Source organism: Mercenaria mercenaria, chromosome 4 (genome assembly GCF_021730395.1).
Source record: "Mercenaria mercenaria strain notata chromosome 4, MADL_Memer_1, whole genome shotgun sequence".
NCBI lineage: Eukaryota > Metazoa > Mollusca > Bivalvia > Venerida > Veneridae > Mercenaria > Mercenaria mercenaria.
The window spans coordinates 26,493,809-26,506,057 of NC_069364.1; the positions used below are offsets into that span (position 1 = coordinate 26,493,809).

At 37.4% G+C, this 12,249-nt stretch overlaps 1 protein-coding gene across 5 annotated transcripts in view; it reads right to left on the reverse strand.

The window, feature by feature from the left end:
- The window catches only part of LOC123551200 (F-actin-monooxygenase MICAL3-like), an 87,685-nt gene that overhangs the window by 19,193 nt on the left and 56,243 nt on the right, over positions 1 to 12,249 (reverse strand). For 4 of the 5 annotated variants that reach the window (XM_053540815.1, XM_053540816.1, XM_053540812.1 and 1 more), the window contains 6 exons: positions 10,790 to 10,982; positions 8,071 to 8,259; positions 7,425 to 7,638; positions 6,860 to 6,922; positions 4,285 to 4,433; positions 1,676 to 2,130 (listed from right to left, as the gene is read on the reverse strand). In XM_053540815.1, the coding sequence (XP_053396790.1) occupies positions 1,676 to 2,130; positions 4,285 to 4,433; positions 6,860 to 6,922; positions 7,425 to 7,638; positions 8,071 to 8,259; positions 10,790 to 10,982 (1,263 nt within the window). The remainder of the gene's footprint in view (positions 1 to 1,675; positions 2,131 to 4,284; positions 4,434 to 6,859; positions 6,923 to 7,424; positions 7,639 to 8,070; positions 8,260 to 10,789; positions 10,983 to 12,249) is intronic. The other variant, XM_053540813.1, reaches the window with a different exon arrangement.

Consider the following 12,249-nt stretch of genomic DNA (forward strand, 5'->3'; position numbering starts at 1 on the left):
TGTTCAGGCCCCTATGGCCTTGACCTTTAACAGAGTGACCCTAAAATCGTTAGGGTTCATATACTCTGCATGACCAATCATCCTTCGAAGTTTCAACATTCTGGGTCAAGTGGTTCTCAAGTTACAGACCGGAAATGGTTTTCAATGTTCAGGCCCCTGTGACCTTGACCTTTCACAGAGTGACCCCAAAATCGTTAGGGGTCATTTATTCTTTATGACCAATCATCCTATTAAGTTTCAACATTCTGGGTCAAGTGGTTCTCAAGTTACTGACCAGAAATGGTTTTCAATGTTCAGGCCCCTGTGACCTTGACCTTTAATGGAGTGACCCTAAAATCGATAGGGGTCATCTACTTTGCCTGTACAATCATCCTATGAAGTTTCAACATTCTGGGTCAAGTGGTTCTCTAGTTATTGATCAGAAATGGTTTTAAATGTTCAGGCCCCTGTGACCTTGACCTTTGACGGAGTGACCCCAAAAACAATAGGGGTCATCTACTCTTTATGACCAATCATCCTATAAAGTTTCAACATTCTGCGTCAGGTGGTTCTCTAGTTATTGATTGGAAATGGTTTTCAATGTTCAGGCCCCTGTGACCTTGACCTTTGACGGAATGACCCCAAAATCAATAGGGGTCATCTACTTTTCATGACCAATCATCCTATGAAGTTTCAACATTCTGGGTCAAGTGGTTCTCTAGTTATTGATCGGAAATGGTTTTCAATGTTCAGGCCCCTGTGACCTTGACCTTTGACGGAGTGACCCCAAAATCAATAGGGGTCATCTACTCTTCATGACCAATCATCCTATGAAGTTTCAACATTCTGGGTCAAGTGGTTCTCTAGTTATTGATCGGAAATGGTTTTCAATGTTCAGGCCCCTTTGACGGAGTGACCCCAAAAACAATAGGGGTCGCCTACTCCAGCAGCTCTACAACCCTATGAAGTTTGAAGGTTCTAGGTCAAATGGTTCTCCAGTTATTGCTCGGAAATGAAGTGTGATGTACGGACGGACGGAAGGACAGGGCAAAAACAATATGTCTCCTGGGGGAGACATAATTACTTCATAGTACCGGTAAGTATGTAAACATGAAATAACATATTTGTTTGTAAAAAGAGTATTGTGGGTTAGGTACAGTACACACCTAATACATGTATAACATAGCATAGTATAAAATTGAATGTTTTTAACAAATGACCATTATTCATGACATTTAATTGTGAATGTAGCTCTACAAACACAAGATAATTCACACAGTTTGTCAAACTAAATTCATTTGATGAGGATTCTCTACATATAAAGTGAGTATCTATAAATAAAACATGCACATTTGTTATCTTAAATTTTATGCTAATTATACTAGCAATTATCAGGCCAGCTTCAGACTGGCAATAGTATGAATACAGTCTGCATTTCATATGTGCAAGTATTACATTTTTACCTTTTCAGGCAGCTGTAAAAAGTGTCTGTGGTATTCCACATATAAAGCTGAGATGTCAAGTACATTTTACAAACCTGCTTGAGAGACGACACCTATAAAGAGACATGTACATTACATACTACTTTTTCAGTTGCTTTATGTGTTGTTAAAGAACAACTTATGTTGTATAAAGAGACTGCGTCTTGCTAATCCCTTACGTGGTCTCTTTCATGTATTGTATATAAATCACAAACCTGGCGGTCAGTTCCTTCATCTGATTCAACGTCCCCTTCTCCATCTACTGGAGGCTTTGTTTCACCATTGCCATTAGACTGGGACACAGGTTCTTCTTTTACTGGATTTTTTCTTGCCATTCCAAACATTTTGAAGGGGTCCAGTCTAAGTGGCTCTGGAGGAGAAGTGAAGAAATCTGCTCGAGCCGCCCTTGCCATGGATGAGTTGGCACCATTGGTAACTGTTGATTGTGACTGTGAGGTGCTAGAAGCCGGTTGCAAGTTTGACACTTTTCCGACAGATACCGGCTCCGAGACAGAGGAGTTGTTTCTATTTATGGACAACTGAGAATCAGACCTGGACTCTGTGGCTGAGCGGGCCTCTGAATGAGACTCTGTTTTGGTACTGTTTGGTTCAAATGTTTCATCTTCCATTTCGGTATCTGAATCTTCTGTCTCAGATTCCTCGTCATATTCTGTAAATTAAATCATGTTTTTATTATGTCGAAGACGATAATGTTTTAAATTAAATCTAATATTGCATTAATGATAAAATTTGGTAAAGTTTGGGGAGTTTGGGGAGTATGTGTTTTCTTTATGCAGATTGTAAAAACCAGCATCAAGATTTACTCCTGCAGTAGTTTAGAAACAAGAAACTTCATGTATAACTAGAAAATGCTTTTGTAAAAAAGCGCATGTCTCCCCCAATGCAAAGTCCTATAGGCAAGAAGTCAATAGGGTCAGGAGTGAAAGTCAAAGAGACACTGATGGTTGGCTGCAATAGGGATCATCTACTTGGCATGTCCAGTCATCCCGCTAAATTTCAACACTCGTGGCCTAGTGGTTCTCAAGTCACTGTTCAGGCTCCTGTGACCTTGACCTTTGATCAAGTGACCTCAAAATAAATACGGGTCATCTACTCTGCATGTCCAATCATCCTCTTAAGTTTCAACATTGTAGGTCAAGTGGTTCTCAAGTTATTTCCAAAAAATGATTTTACATGAACAGGCCACTGTGACCTTGACCTTTAATAGACTGACCCCAAAATCAATAGGGGTCATCTACTCTGCATGTTCAATCATCCTATGAAGTTTCAACATTCTGGGTCAAGTGGTTCTCAAGTTACTGATCAGAACTGGTTATCAATGTTCAGGCCCCTGTGACCTTGACCTTTAACGGAGTGACCCCAAAAACAATAGGGGTCATTTACTCTGCATGAACAATCATCCTATGAAGTTTCAACATTCTGGGTCGAGAGGTTCTCAAGATACTGATTGGAAATGGTTTTCCATGTTCAGGCTCCTGTGGCCTTGACCTTTAACAGAGTGACCCTAAAATCGTTAGGGGTCATCTACTCTGCATGTACAATCATCCTATGAAGTTTCATCACTCTGGGTCAAGTGGTTCTCAAGTTACTGACCGGAAATGGTTTTCAATGTTCAGGCCCCTGTGACCTTGACCTTTGACGGAGTGACCCCAAAATTGTTAGGGGTCATCTACTCTGCATGATCAATCATCCTATTAAGTTTCAACATTCTGGGTCAAGTGGTTCTCAAGTTACTGACCGGAAATGGTTTTCAATGTTCAGGCCCCTGTGACCTTGACCTTTGACGGAGTGACCCCAAAATCAATAGGGGTCATCTACTCTTCATGTACAATCATCCTATGAAGTTTCAACATTCTGGGTCAAGTGGTTCTCTAGTTATTGATCGGAAATGGTTTTCAATGTTCAGACCCCTGTGACCTTGACCTTTGACGGAGTGATCCCAAAATCAATAGGGGTCATCTACTCTTCATGACCAGTCATCCTATGAAGTTTCAACATTCTGGGTCTAGTGGTTCTCTAGTTATTGATCGGAAATGGTTTTCAATGTTCAGGCCCCTGTGACCTTGACCTTTGACGGAGTGACCCCAAAAACAATAGGGGTCGTCTACTCCAGCAGCCCTACAAACCTATGAAGTTTGAAAGTTCTAGGTCAAATGGTTCTCCAGTTATTGCTCGTAAATGAAGTGTGACGTACGGACGGACGGACGGAAAGACGGACGGACAGGGCAAAAACAATATGTCTCCTAGGGGAGACATAATAAACTATTTTGTAACTTTCTAGAATTCCCTTCCAAGCCCTTTGTATTGTAAACTTTTAATTAACAATGACATTCAATGTTGTATTTCACTGTTGGCTTTAGCTAAAGAGAAATGTCCCTAGTGTTGGATAGTAGCAAATTTTTTCAGATGTAACATTTTGTAGAAGCATCTATCCTCTGAATCCAGCATAATAGCACCTGGTAGAACAGAACACCAGTGAGGCTTAAACAAACAGTAAAGTTGAATGATATAAAACACTTAGCCACAATCAGAACCCCTTCACCCAATACTTGGACCTAAACGATGTTCCTTTTATTCTAGTTTTACTAAAGTCATCTGTCTATAGACATGTATACCATTCCCAGATGATAATTTTACTAGCATTACACTATGAAAACTCTTAATAATAAAATACCATTGTCTTTTTGAAATGATGTTAAACGACCAATATGTAACCAACATTTTGCAGTAATATTTTTCATTATTAGTCTTGAGGCTAGTCCAACAAAGCACTGTAAATAGACTGAAGAAAATTTTTACTGACCTTCGACCTCAGTGTCCTCGTCCGCTTCCTGAGCTTTAAGGAGGTTTTCCCGTGAATGCCTGAGACTCTCCCTGGCCAGGCTGATTGACTCCTCTAGCCGGCCTGATGTGTACAGATCCACAGCTTCCTGAAACTCCTCATCTTCAGACCTATACAAATAGATTATATTACGTTTTTCAACCATACAGACTTTGTGACCTAGCATTTTATTTATCTCACTACTTTTTCAACTTCAGAACAAACTTCTTCGGCGTTTTTTCAAATGTTGAAAAAAAACTCCCATCTCGGGAAACACAACAAAATCAAGACGCTTATGACAAGTTGTTCATATTTCAATCTAAACGATTTCCTTGACTAATAATTAACCCTTACCCTGCTAAATTTCTAAAATGGACTAGTCTATCATTCAATTTGGGCAGTACCATTTATTATTCGAAGGGGTGGTCACTGAAAATTTACTGACTGAATAGGGAACAGTGCAGACCACGATTAGCCTGCACTGGTTGCAAAGTCAGAATCACTCACAGCCAGCAGGCTAAAGGTTAATAATTAAATGAATTGATGCTCTTTCTTTTTAATCTTTCTTAATAATGTTTAGCTAGTGTTTAATTTTTTGTCTCAAAGCTGATCAACACATGACCCTTTATCATAACCACTTCGGTACTGATTGAATATTCCAACCAACGTCAAGGAAGAAGTGTTTAAAATGGCTTACTTAATATGATCAAACTTGTGTTACTCTTCTAAAAATTTTAACAAGGAACTCAAAAGACGTGTTGTCACACATATAAAAGCCTTATGAAACTTTATCATTACAATATCACATTCAATTGCCTGTTACAGAACTTATGTAATCAAGATGCAAACTAAAAAACACGTAAATTCTTACACAAACAATATACTGCATACATGGACTACTGTTAATTTATATAACAACATCATTTTGGTGAAAAATAAATCCATGTTAGCCGGTTCTCAATACTAAAACATAGCTTTAAGGGATTAAACTAGGGAGAACATGCATTTGACTGCATTCTCAGTTAATTAACTCAAATCATTCATTGAACAAACATATCAACTTAAATCATTCATTGAACTAATCGATCAAACTAACTCACAAACAAATCATTCATTGAGCTATCAACTTAATCATTCACTGAACTATCCTATCAACTTTAATCATTCACTGAACTAACATATCAACTTAAATCATTCACTGAACTAACCTCTCAACTTACATCATTCACTGAACTAACATATCAACTTAAATCATTCACTGAACTAACACATCAACTTAAATCATTCACTGAACAAACCTATCGGCCTATATCATTCACTGAACAGACCTATTGGCCTAAATCATTCACTTAACTAACCTATCAACTTAAAACATTCACTGAACTAACATATCAACTTAAATCATTCACTGAACTAACTTTTCAACCTAAATCATTTACTGAACTGACCTATCAGCCTAAATCATTCACTGAACTGACCTATCAACCTAGATCATCCACTGAACTGACCTATCAACCTAGATCATCCACTGAACTGACCTATCAGCCTAAATCATTCACTGAACTGACCTATCAACCTAGATCATCCACTGAACTGACCTATCAGCCTAAATCATTCACTGAACTGACCTACCGACCTAGATCATCCACTTTTTTTTTTTTTTTTTTTTTTTGTTTTGGGTTTAACGCCGTTTTTCAACAGTATTTCAGTTATGTAACGGCGGGCAGTTAACCTAACCAGTGTTCCTGGGTTCTGTACCAGTACAAACCTGTTCTCCGCAAGTAACTGCCAACTTCCCCACATGAATTATCAGAGGTGGAGGCTAGATCATCCACTAAACTGACCTATCAACCTAAATCATTCACTTAACTCACCTATCAACCTAAATCATTCACTGAACAAACCTATCGACATAAATCATTCACTGAACAAACCTATCGACATAAATCATTCACTGAACTGACCTACCGACCTAAATCATTCACTGAACTGACCTATCAACCTAAATCATTCACTGAACTGACTTACCGACTTAACTCATTCACTGATCTAACCAATCAACCTAAATCATTCACTGAACTGACCTACTGACCTAAATTATTCACTGAATTGACCTATCAACCTAAATCATTCACTGAAATGAAGTCAATTACTGACCAAGCAAATAAACTTAAATCATTCACTGAACAAACATGTCAACTTAAATAATTTGTTTAAACAAACATAATATAACCTTTTAACTGCACTTTGGGAAAGTGTATTACACGTAAAATTGGGCTGCATCCTGTTAACACAAGAATGCATATATTTCATGCAACAATGACCATTCGCACATGTCAAATCTAAAACTGATCTATAGCTGAGACACTGATTAAGCGAAACATCTTAATCTTGTTCACTGCTGCTGCATGTGTTAAATACATTCCAAAATCATCTCTTCAACTGCTAAATACACATATCAAACAACAGTGACACCTAAATTCATTAAGGCAATGAAAACTAAGGAGGATATTTTCTAGCCATATATCTCAAAGCATTCCGCGAGCAAATTTCATACCAAACATCTAATAGTTCCGTCACTTCTTCATAATCCAGCACGTCCATTTCGGACAGGAGTTCTCTGAAAATTGTTCTTATCATTTAAATTCAAGTCCTGGTAACATTTTTTTCTTTCTATAATCTCAGCTCTTTCATGCAAGTCTGTCATAAAAATTCTTCAGAAATAAATTATGAGCAGTAAAACTATTGGTCAAGTAAAACACACATAATTGCAACTGATTTCTTTACCATTTGTTTAATTTCTGTCACTCCAGATAAAAATGGGTCTGGGTTTGGCAAATAGTAATGTTAACACTGCTTTTATTTGATATCTATTTTATAACAGCTTTATCAGGCAACTTCTTATTTTAATCTGATTTGACGACAACTTTTGGTTTTTGTTCTTCATGGGATGAAGACAGCTATTTTTCCAGCTTAAATGGTGGGAAGACATCCCAAGTTACCCCTTTAACATTACTTATAACAATGTCGTGGATTCATATACAAGAATTAACATATTTCTGCAATGAATTCCAAATTCATCATTCGCTACAGTTATCAATTAATCCAGTTAGCAAACATACTCAAGATCCGAGTCGTCAGAATCCTCGTCCTCATCATACTGCATTTCCATCTCCAGTTCGCCGCCTCGCGACAACGACATACTCATATTGTGCTCCCACTGTTCTTCCTCTGTCTCCTCCTGTAAGCCTTCAATCGTGTTCTCAAACTCTATACGCTCTGGAGTCTTAAGACTTGAATTTAAATCCTCAGTGTTTGAAACTGGAGACAACATCTCTGAAAAACGGGAAAGCCGCAATGTTAGATCTTTAACACAATGGTTTGCAATAAAACTGCAATCTTAGATCTAAACAGTATGGTATTCTATAAAATCCTAACATTTGGTCTTCAACAGTTTGGTCTTCAATAACAACTAACTAAAAGATATAAACAGGAAAAAGAAGACTTCAAACAGAAGAGAAGCTGGCTTTTTACTCTTAATTGAATGTCTGTCTTTAAACTGTACTTATTCTTGTGTCTGTTGAATAATATTGTAAAAAGATTATTTAAGAATGATTATAAAGCATTATTTCAGAATAATTATAAAACATATCTCAACACTAACTCAAATAGTTTTCAAACATAAGTCCAGACCAGTTCAAATCTGATATTCAATTAGAGCTAATCGTTTGCATTGCATATACTTTAAACATGTGAATGAGTTGAAACCTGGTTTTTGCTTTGTAGGAGATCTAGAGGTTGCAGAAACTTTAGTTGGTGTTGGTCCCAAGTCAGCAGGTTCACATGGAATGTTTTTCTTGGAAACATCATCTGGCACATCTTCAGCAACACGTTTACGGGCGGGTTTTCCAAATCGACTCTGTGGCAATGCATGGCGGAAACAGAAGAATCTGTATGCTGAAAAAAAAAAAAAAAAAAAAAAAAAAAAAAATATATATATATATATATATATATATGTGTAAATCGGCATTGTACTACATGTAATATTCTTATCAAAGGTTTCATATAATACGTTACTGACTGCCTCATTGTGCCATGCAATTAACTAATACACACCGGTTTTAACTGTGTGGTGATTTTGTGAGAACAATTTAGATAACGCCTATTGTTTTGTTTTTTAAAATTTAACATACAATGACTTTCAATTCAACAGGTCTGCTTTATATATATTAACATTAAATTTCTGTATGCTTAAAGTGAAAACTCTTTACCACAGCAATAATGACCCCCTAAAACAGTCCTTTCTTTAATTATATCTATACATATGGGCAACCATCTAAAAGTTGGAACCCATTCTGTCAGATAATAAATGGAGAGACTGACAATGCCTCAAATACTTATGGACCTACAGCAATGACTCTAGATTCCGATACTTACTACAAGGTTTGTTTGTTTTGTTGGATTTAACATTGCACCAACACATTTATACGTCATATGGCGACTTTCCAGCTTTGATGGTGGAGGAAGACCCCAAGTGCCCCTGAATAATTTCATCAGTGGGCACCTGGGTAGAACCACCGACCATCCGTAAGCCAGCTGGATGGCTTCCTCACATGAAGAATTCAAAGCCCCGAGGCTCAAACCTACATCGGTGAGGGGCAAGTGATTCAAAATCAGCTACCTTAGCCACATGGCCACAAAGGCCCTACCGTATACTTACTTCAAGGAGGCACAAAAATTAACAAGAGGGCCAAGATGGCCCTAGGTCGCTCACCTAAGAAACACACCATAACAGTGTAAAACATGTTTGACCTAGTGATTTCATGGAAACAAATATTCTGACCAATTTTCATTAAGATTGGACCAAAAAATTGGTCTCTTGCGATAAAAAACAAGCATTTTCTTAGATATGACCTAGTTTTTGACCCTAGATGACCCATGTTCAAACTCGACCTAGATTTTATCAAGGCAATCATTCTGACCAAAATTCATAAAGATCAATTGAAAAATACAGCCTCTATCACATACACAAGTTTTTTCTTTGATTTGACCAAGTGACCTAGTTTTTGACCTCAGATGACCCATATTCAAATTCGACCTAGATTTCATTAAGGCAATCATCCTGACCAAATTTCATAAAAATCAATTGAAAAAAAACAGTCTCTATCGCATACACAAGATTTTTCTTTAATTTGACCTAGTGACCTAGTTTTTGACCTCAGATAACCCATATTCAAATTCGACCTAGATTTCATCAAGGCAATCACTCTGACCAAATTTCATGAAGATCAATTGAAAACTACATCCTCTATTGCATACACAATGTTTTTCTTCGATTTGACCTAGTGACCTAGTTTTTGACCCAAGATGACCCATTTTCGAACTCGGCCTAGATTTTATCAAGGTAATCAATCTGGCTAAATTTCATGAAGATCAGTTGAAAAATACAGCCTCTATCGCATACACAAGGTTTTTCCTTGATTTGACCTAGTGACCTAGTTTTTGACCCAAGATGACCCATTTTGGAACTCGGCCTAGATTTCATCAAGGTAATCACTCTGACCAAAATTCATGAAGATCAATTGAAAAATACAGCCTCTATCGCATACACAAGGTTTTTCTTTGATTTGACCTAGTGACCTAGTTTTTGACCCGAGATGACCCATTTTCTAACTCGGCCTAGATTTCATCAAGGCAATCATTCTGACCAATATTCATGAAGATCAATTGAAAAGTACAGCCTCTATCGCATACACAAGGTTTTTCTTTGATTTGACCTAGTGACCTAGTTTTTAACCCGAGATGACCCATTTTCGAACTCGGCCTAGATTTCATCAAGATTATCATTCTGACCAATATTCATGAAGAATAATTGAAAAATACAGCCTCTATCGCATACACAAGGTTTTTCCTTGATTTGACCTAGTGACCTAGTTTTTGACCCGAGATGACCCATTTTCGAACTCGGCCTAGATTTCATCAAGGCAATCATTCTGACCAATATTCATGAAGATCAGTTGAAAAATACAGCCTCTATCGCATACACAAGGTTTTTCTTTGATTTGACCTAGTGACCTAGTTTTTGACCCGAGATGACCCATTTTCGAACTCGGCCTAGATTTCATCAAGGTTATCATTCTGACCAAAATTCGTGAAGATCAATTGAAAAATACAGCCTCTATCGCATACACAAGGTTTTTCTTTGATTTGACCTAGTGACCTAGTTTTTGACCCCAGATGACTCATTTTCGAACTCGGCCTAGATTTCATCAAGGTAATCATTCTGACCAAGTTTCATGAAGATCAGTTGAAAAATACAGCCTCTATCGCATACACAAGCTAAATGTTGACAGACAGACGACAGACAGACGACAGACGACAGACAGACGACAGACGCCGGACATCGAGCGATCAGAAAAACTCACCTGAGCATTGCTCAGGTGAGCTAAAAACAGACCACCATTTCATAAGAAACAAGATAACCTACCATCACCATAGTTGTTCTTGTCCACAGAGTATGTATTACTTCTCAGTAATACACCACAGAACTCGCACTTGAAACACTGGCTATGGAAAAACACGTTCTCTACTGACATACGCTCCATGATGTAGACACGTTTACCACAGAAGAAACAAAATTCACTGGCTGGCTGGGCAGCTACCATCATTGGCTGGCCCTTCTGTTAGAGATAAAACAGAACATTTTTTGAATATTGCCATTTTTTTTGTAAAAACAAATACTAAAGCTAAATAAACCTCTAATCTTTTATTACTATGGAATTAATGAAGAACCTTGATTCTACTTCTATAAACTGCAAACACTGATTCTATTCAAATCTTGATGAATCTGCTTAACGCTATCTTTGTATCACGAACTACAGAAATCCATTTACTTGATTTTACTGAAACTTTATGAAATCATGACATGATGAATTCAAGATTTATATTACGCCAGAATTTTAAAGAAGTAATCTTGCACTACAGTACATTACCTTGCATTTTTAACTTCCCCACCTGACATTGTGGAAAAAGAAATAACTAGAGCTATCACTAAAGGTGATGAATGTACCCCCCGCATGCACTGACACAGTACATTGCAATTTGACGCACACAAGATTACATAATTACGTGGACTGTATGTATATAGACTGTATGTATACAGTAAAGTAACAAAAAACAAAGTCCCATAACTATGCAGAATATTTATCTAAAGAATGTAACATGCACCATGCACAACTAGGGTTGGTACTGATCACTTGTGTGAAGTTTCATTAAATTGTGTGTAAGGGTTTGGTAGATTAGGCATGCACAAGATTGCATATGCAGACTGTATGTACATAGTATGTTAACAAGAAACAAAGTCCCATAACTCTGCAATTTTTGTCGCTGAAAGAACCTAACATGCCCCATGCACAACTACTGTTGATACTGATCACTTGTGTGAAGTTTCATTAAATTGTGTCAAGGGGATGAGGAGAGATGGTGCGCACAAGATTGTGTCTATGCATATAGTACAGTAACAAAAAAACAAAGTCCCATAACTCTGCAAATTTTTTTTTCTGAAAGAAGCTAACATGCCCCATGCACAACTACTGTTGTTACTGATCACTTGTGTGAAGTTTCATTAAATTGTGTCAAGGGGATCAGGAGAGATGGTGCGCACAAGATTGTGTCTATGTATATAGTATAGTAACAAAAAAACAAAGTCCCATAACTCTGCAAATTTTTTTTCTAAAAGAACCTTACATGCCCCACGCACAACTACTGTTGGTACTGATCACTTGTGTGAAGTTTCATTAAATTGTGTCAAGGGGATCAGGAGAGATGGTCCGTACAAGATTGTGTCTATGTATATAGTATAGTAACAAAAAAACAAAGTCCCATAACTCTGCAAATTTTTTTTCTAAAAGAACCTAACATGCCCCATGCACAACTACTGTTGGTACT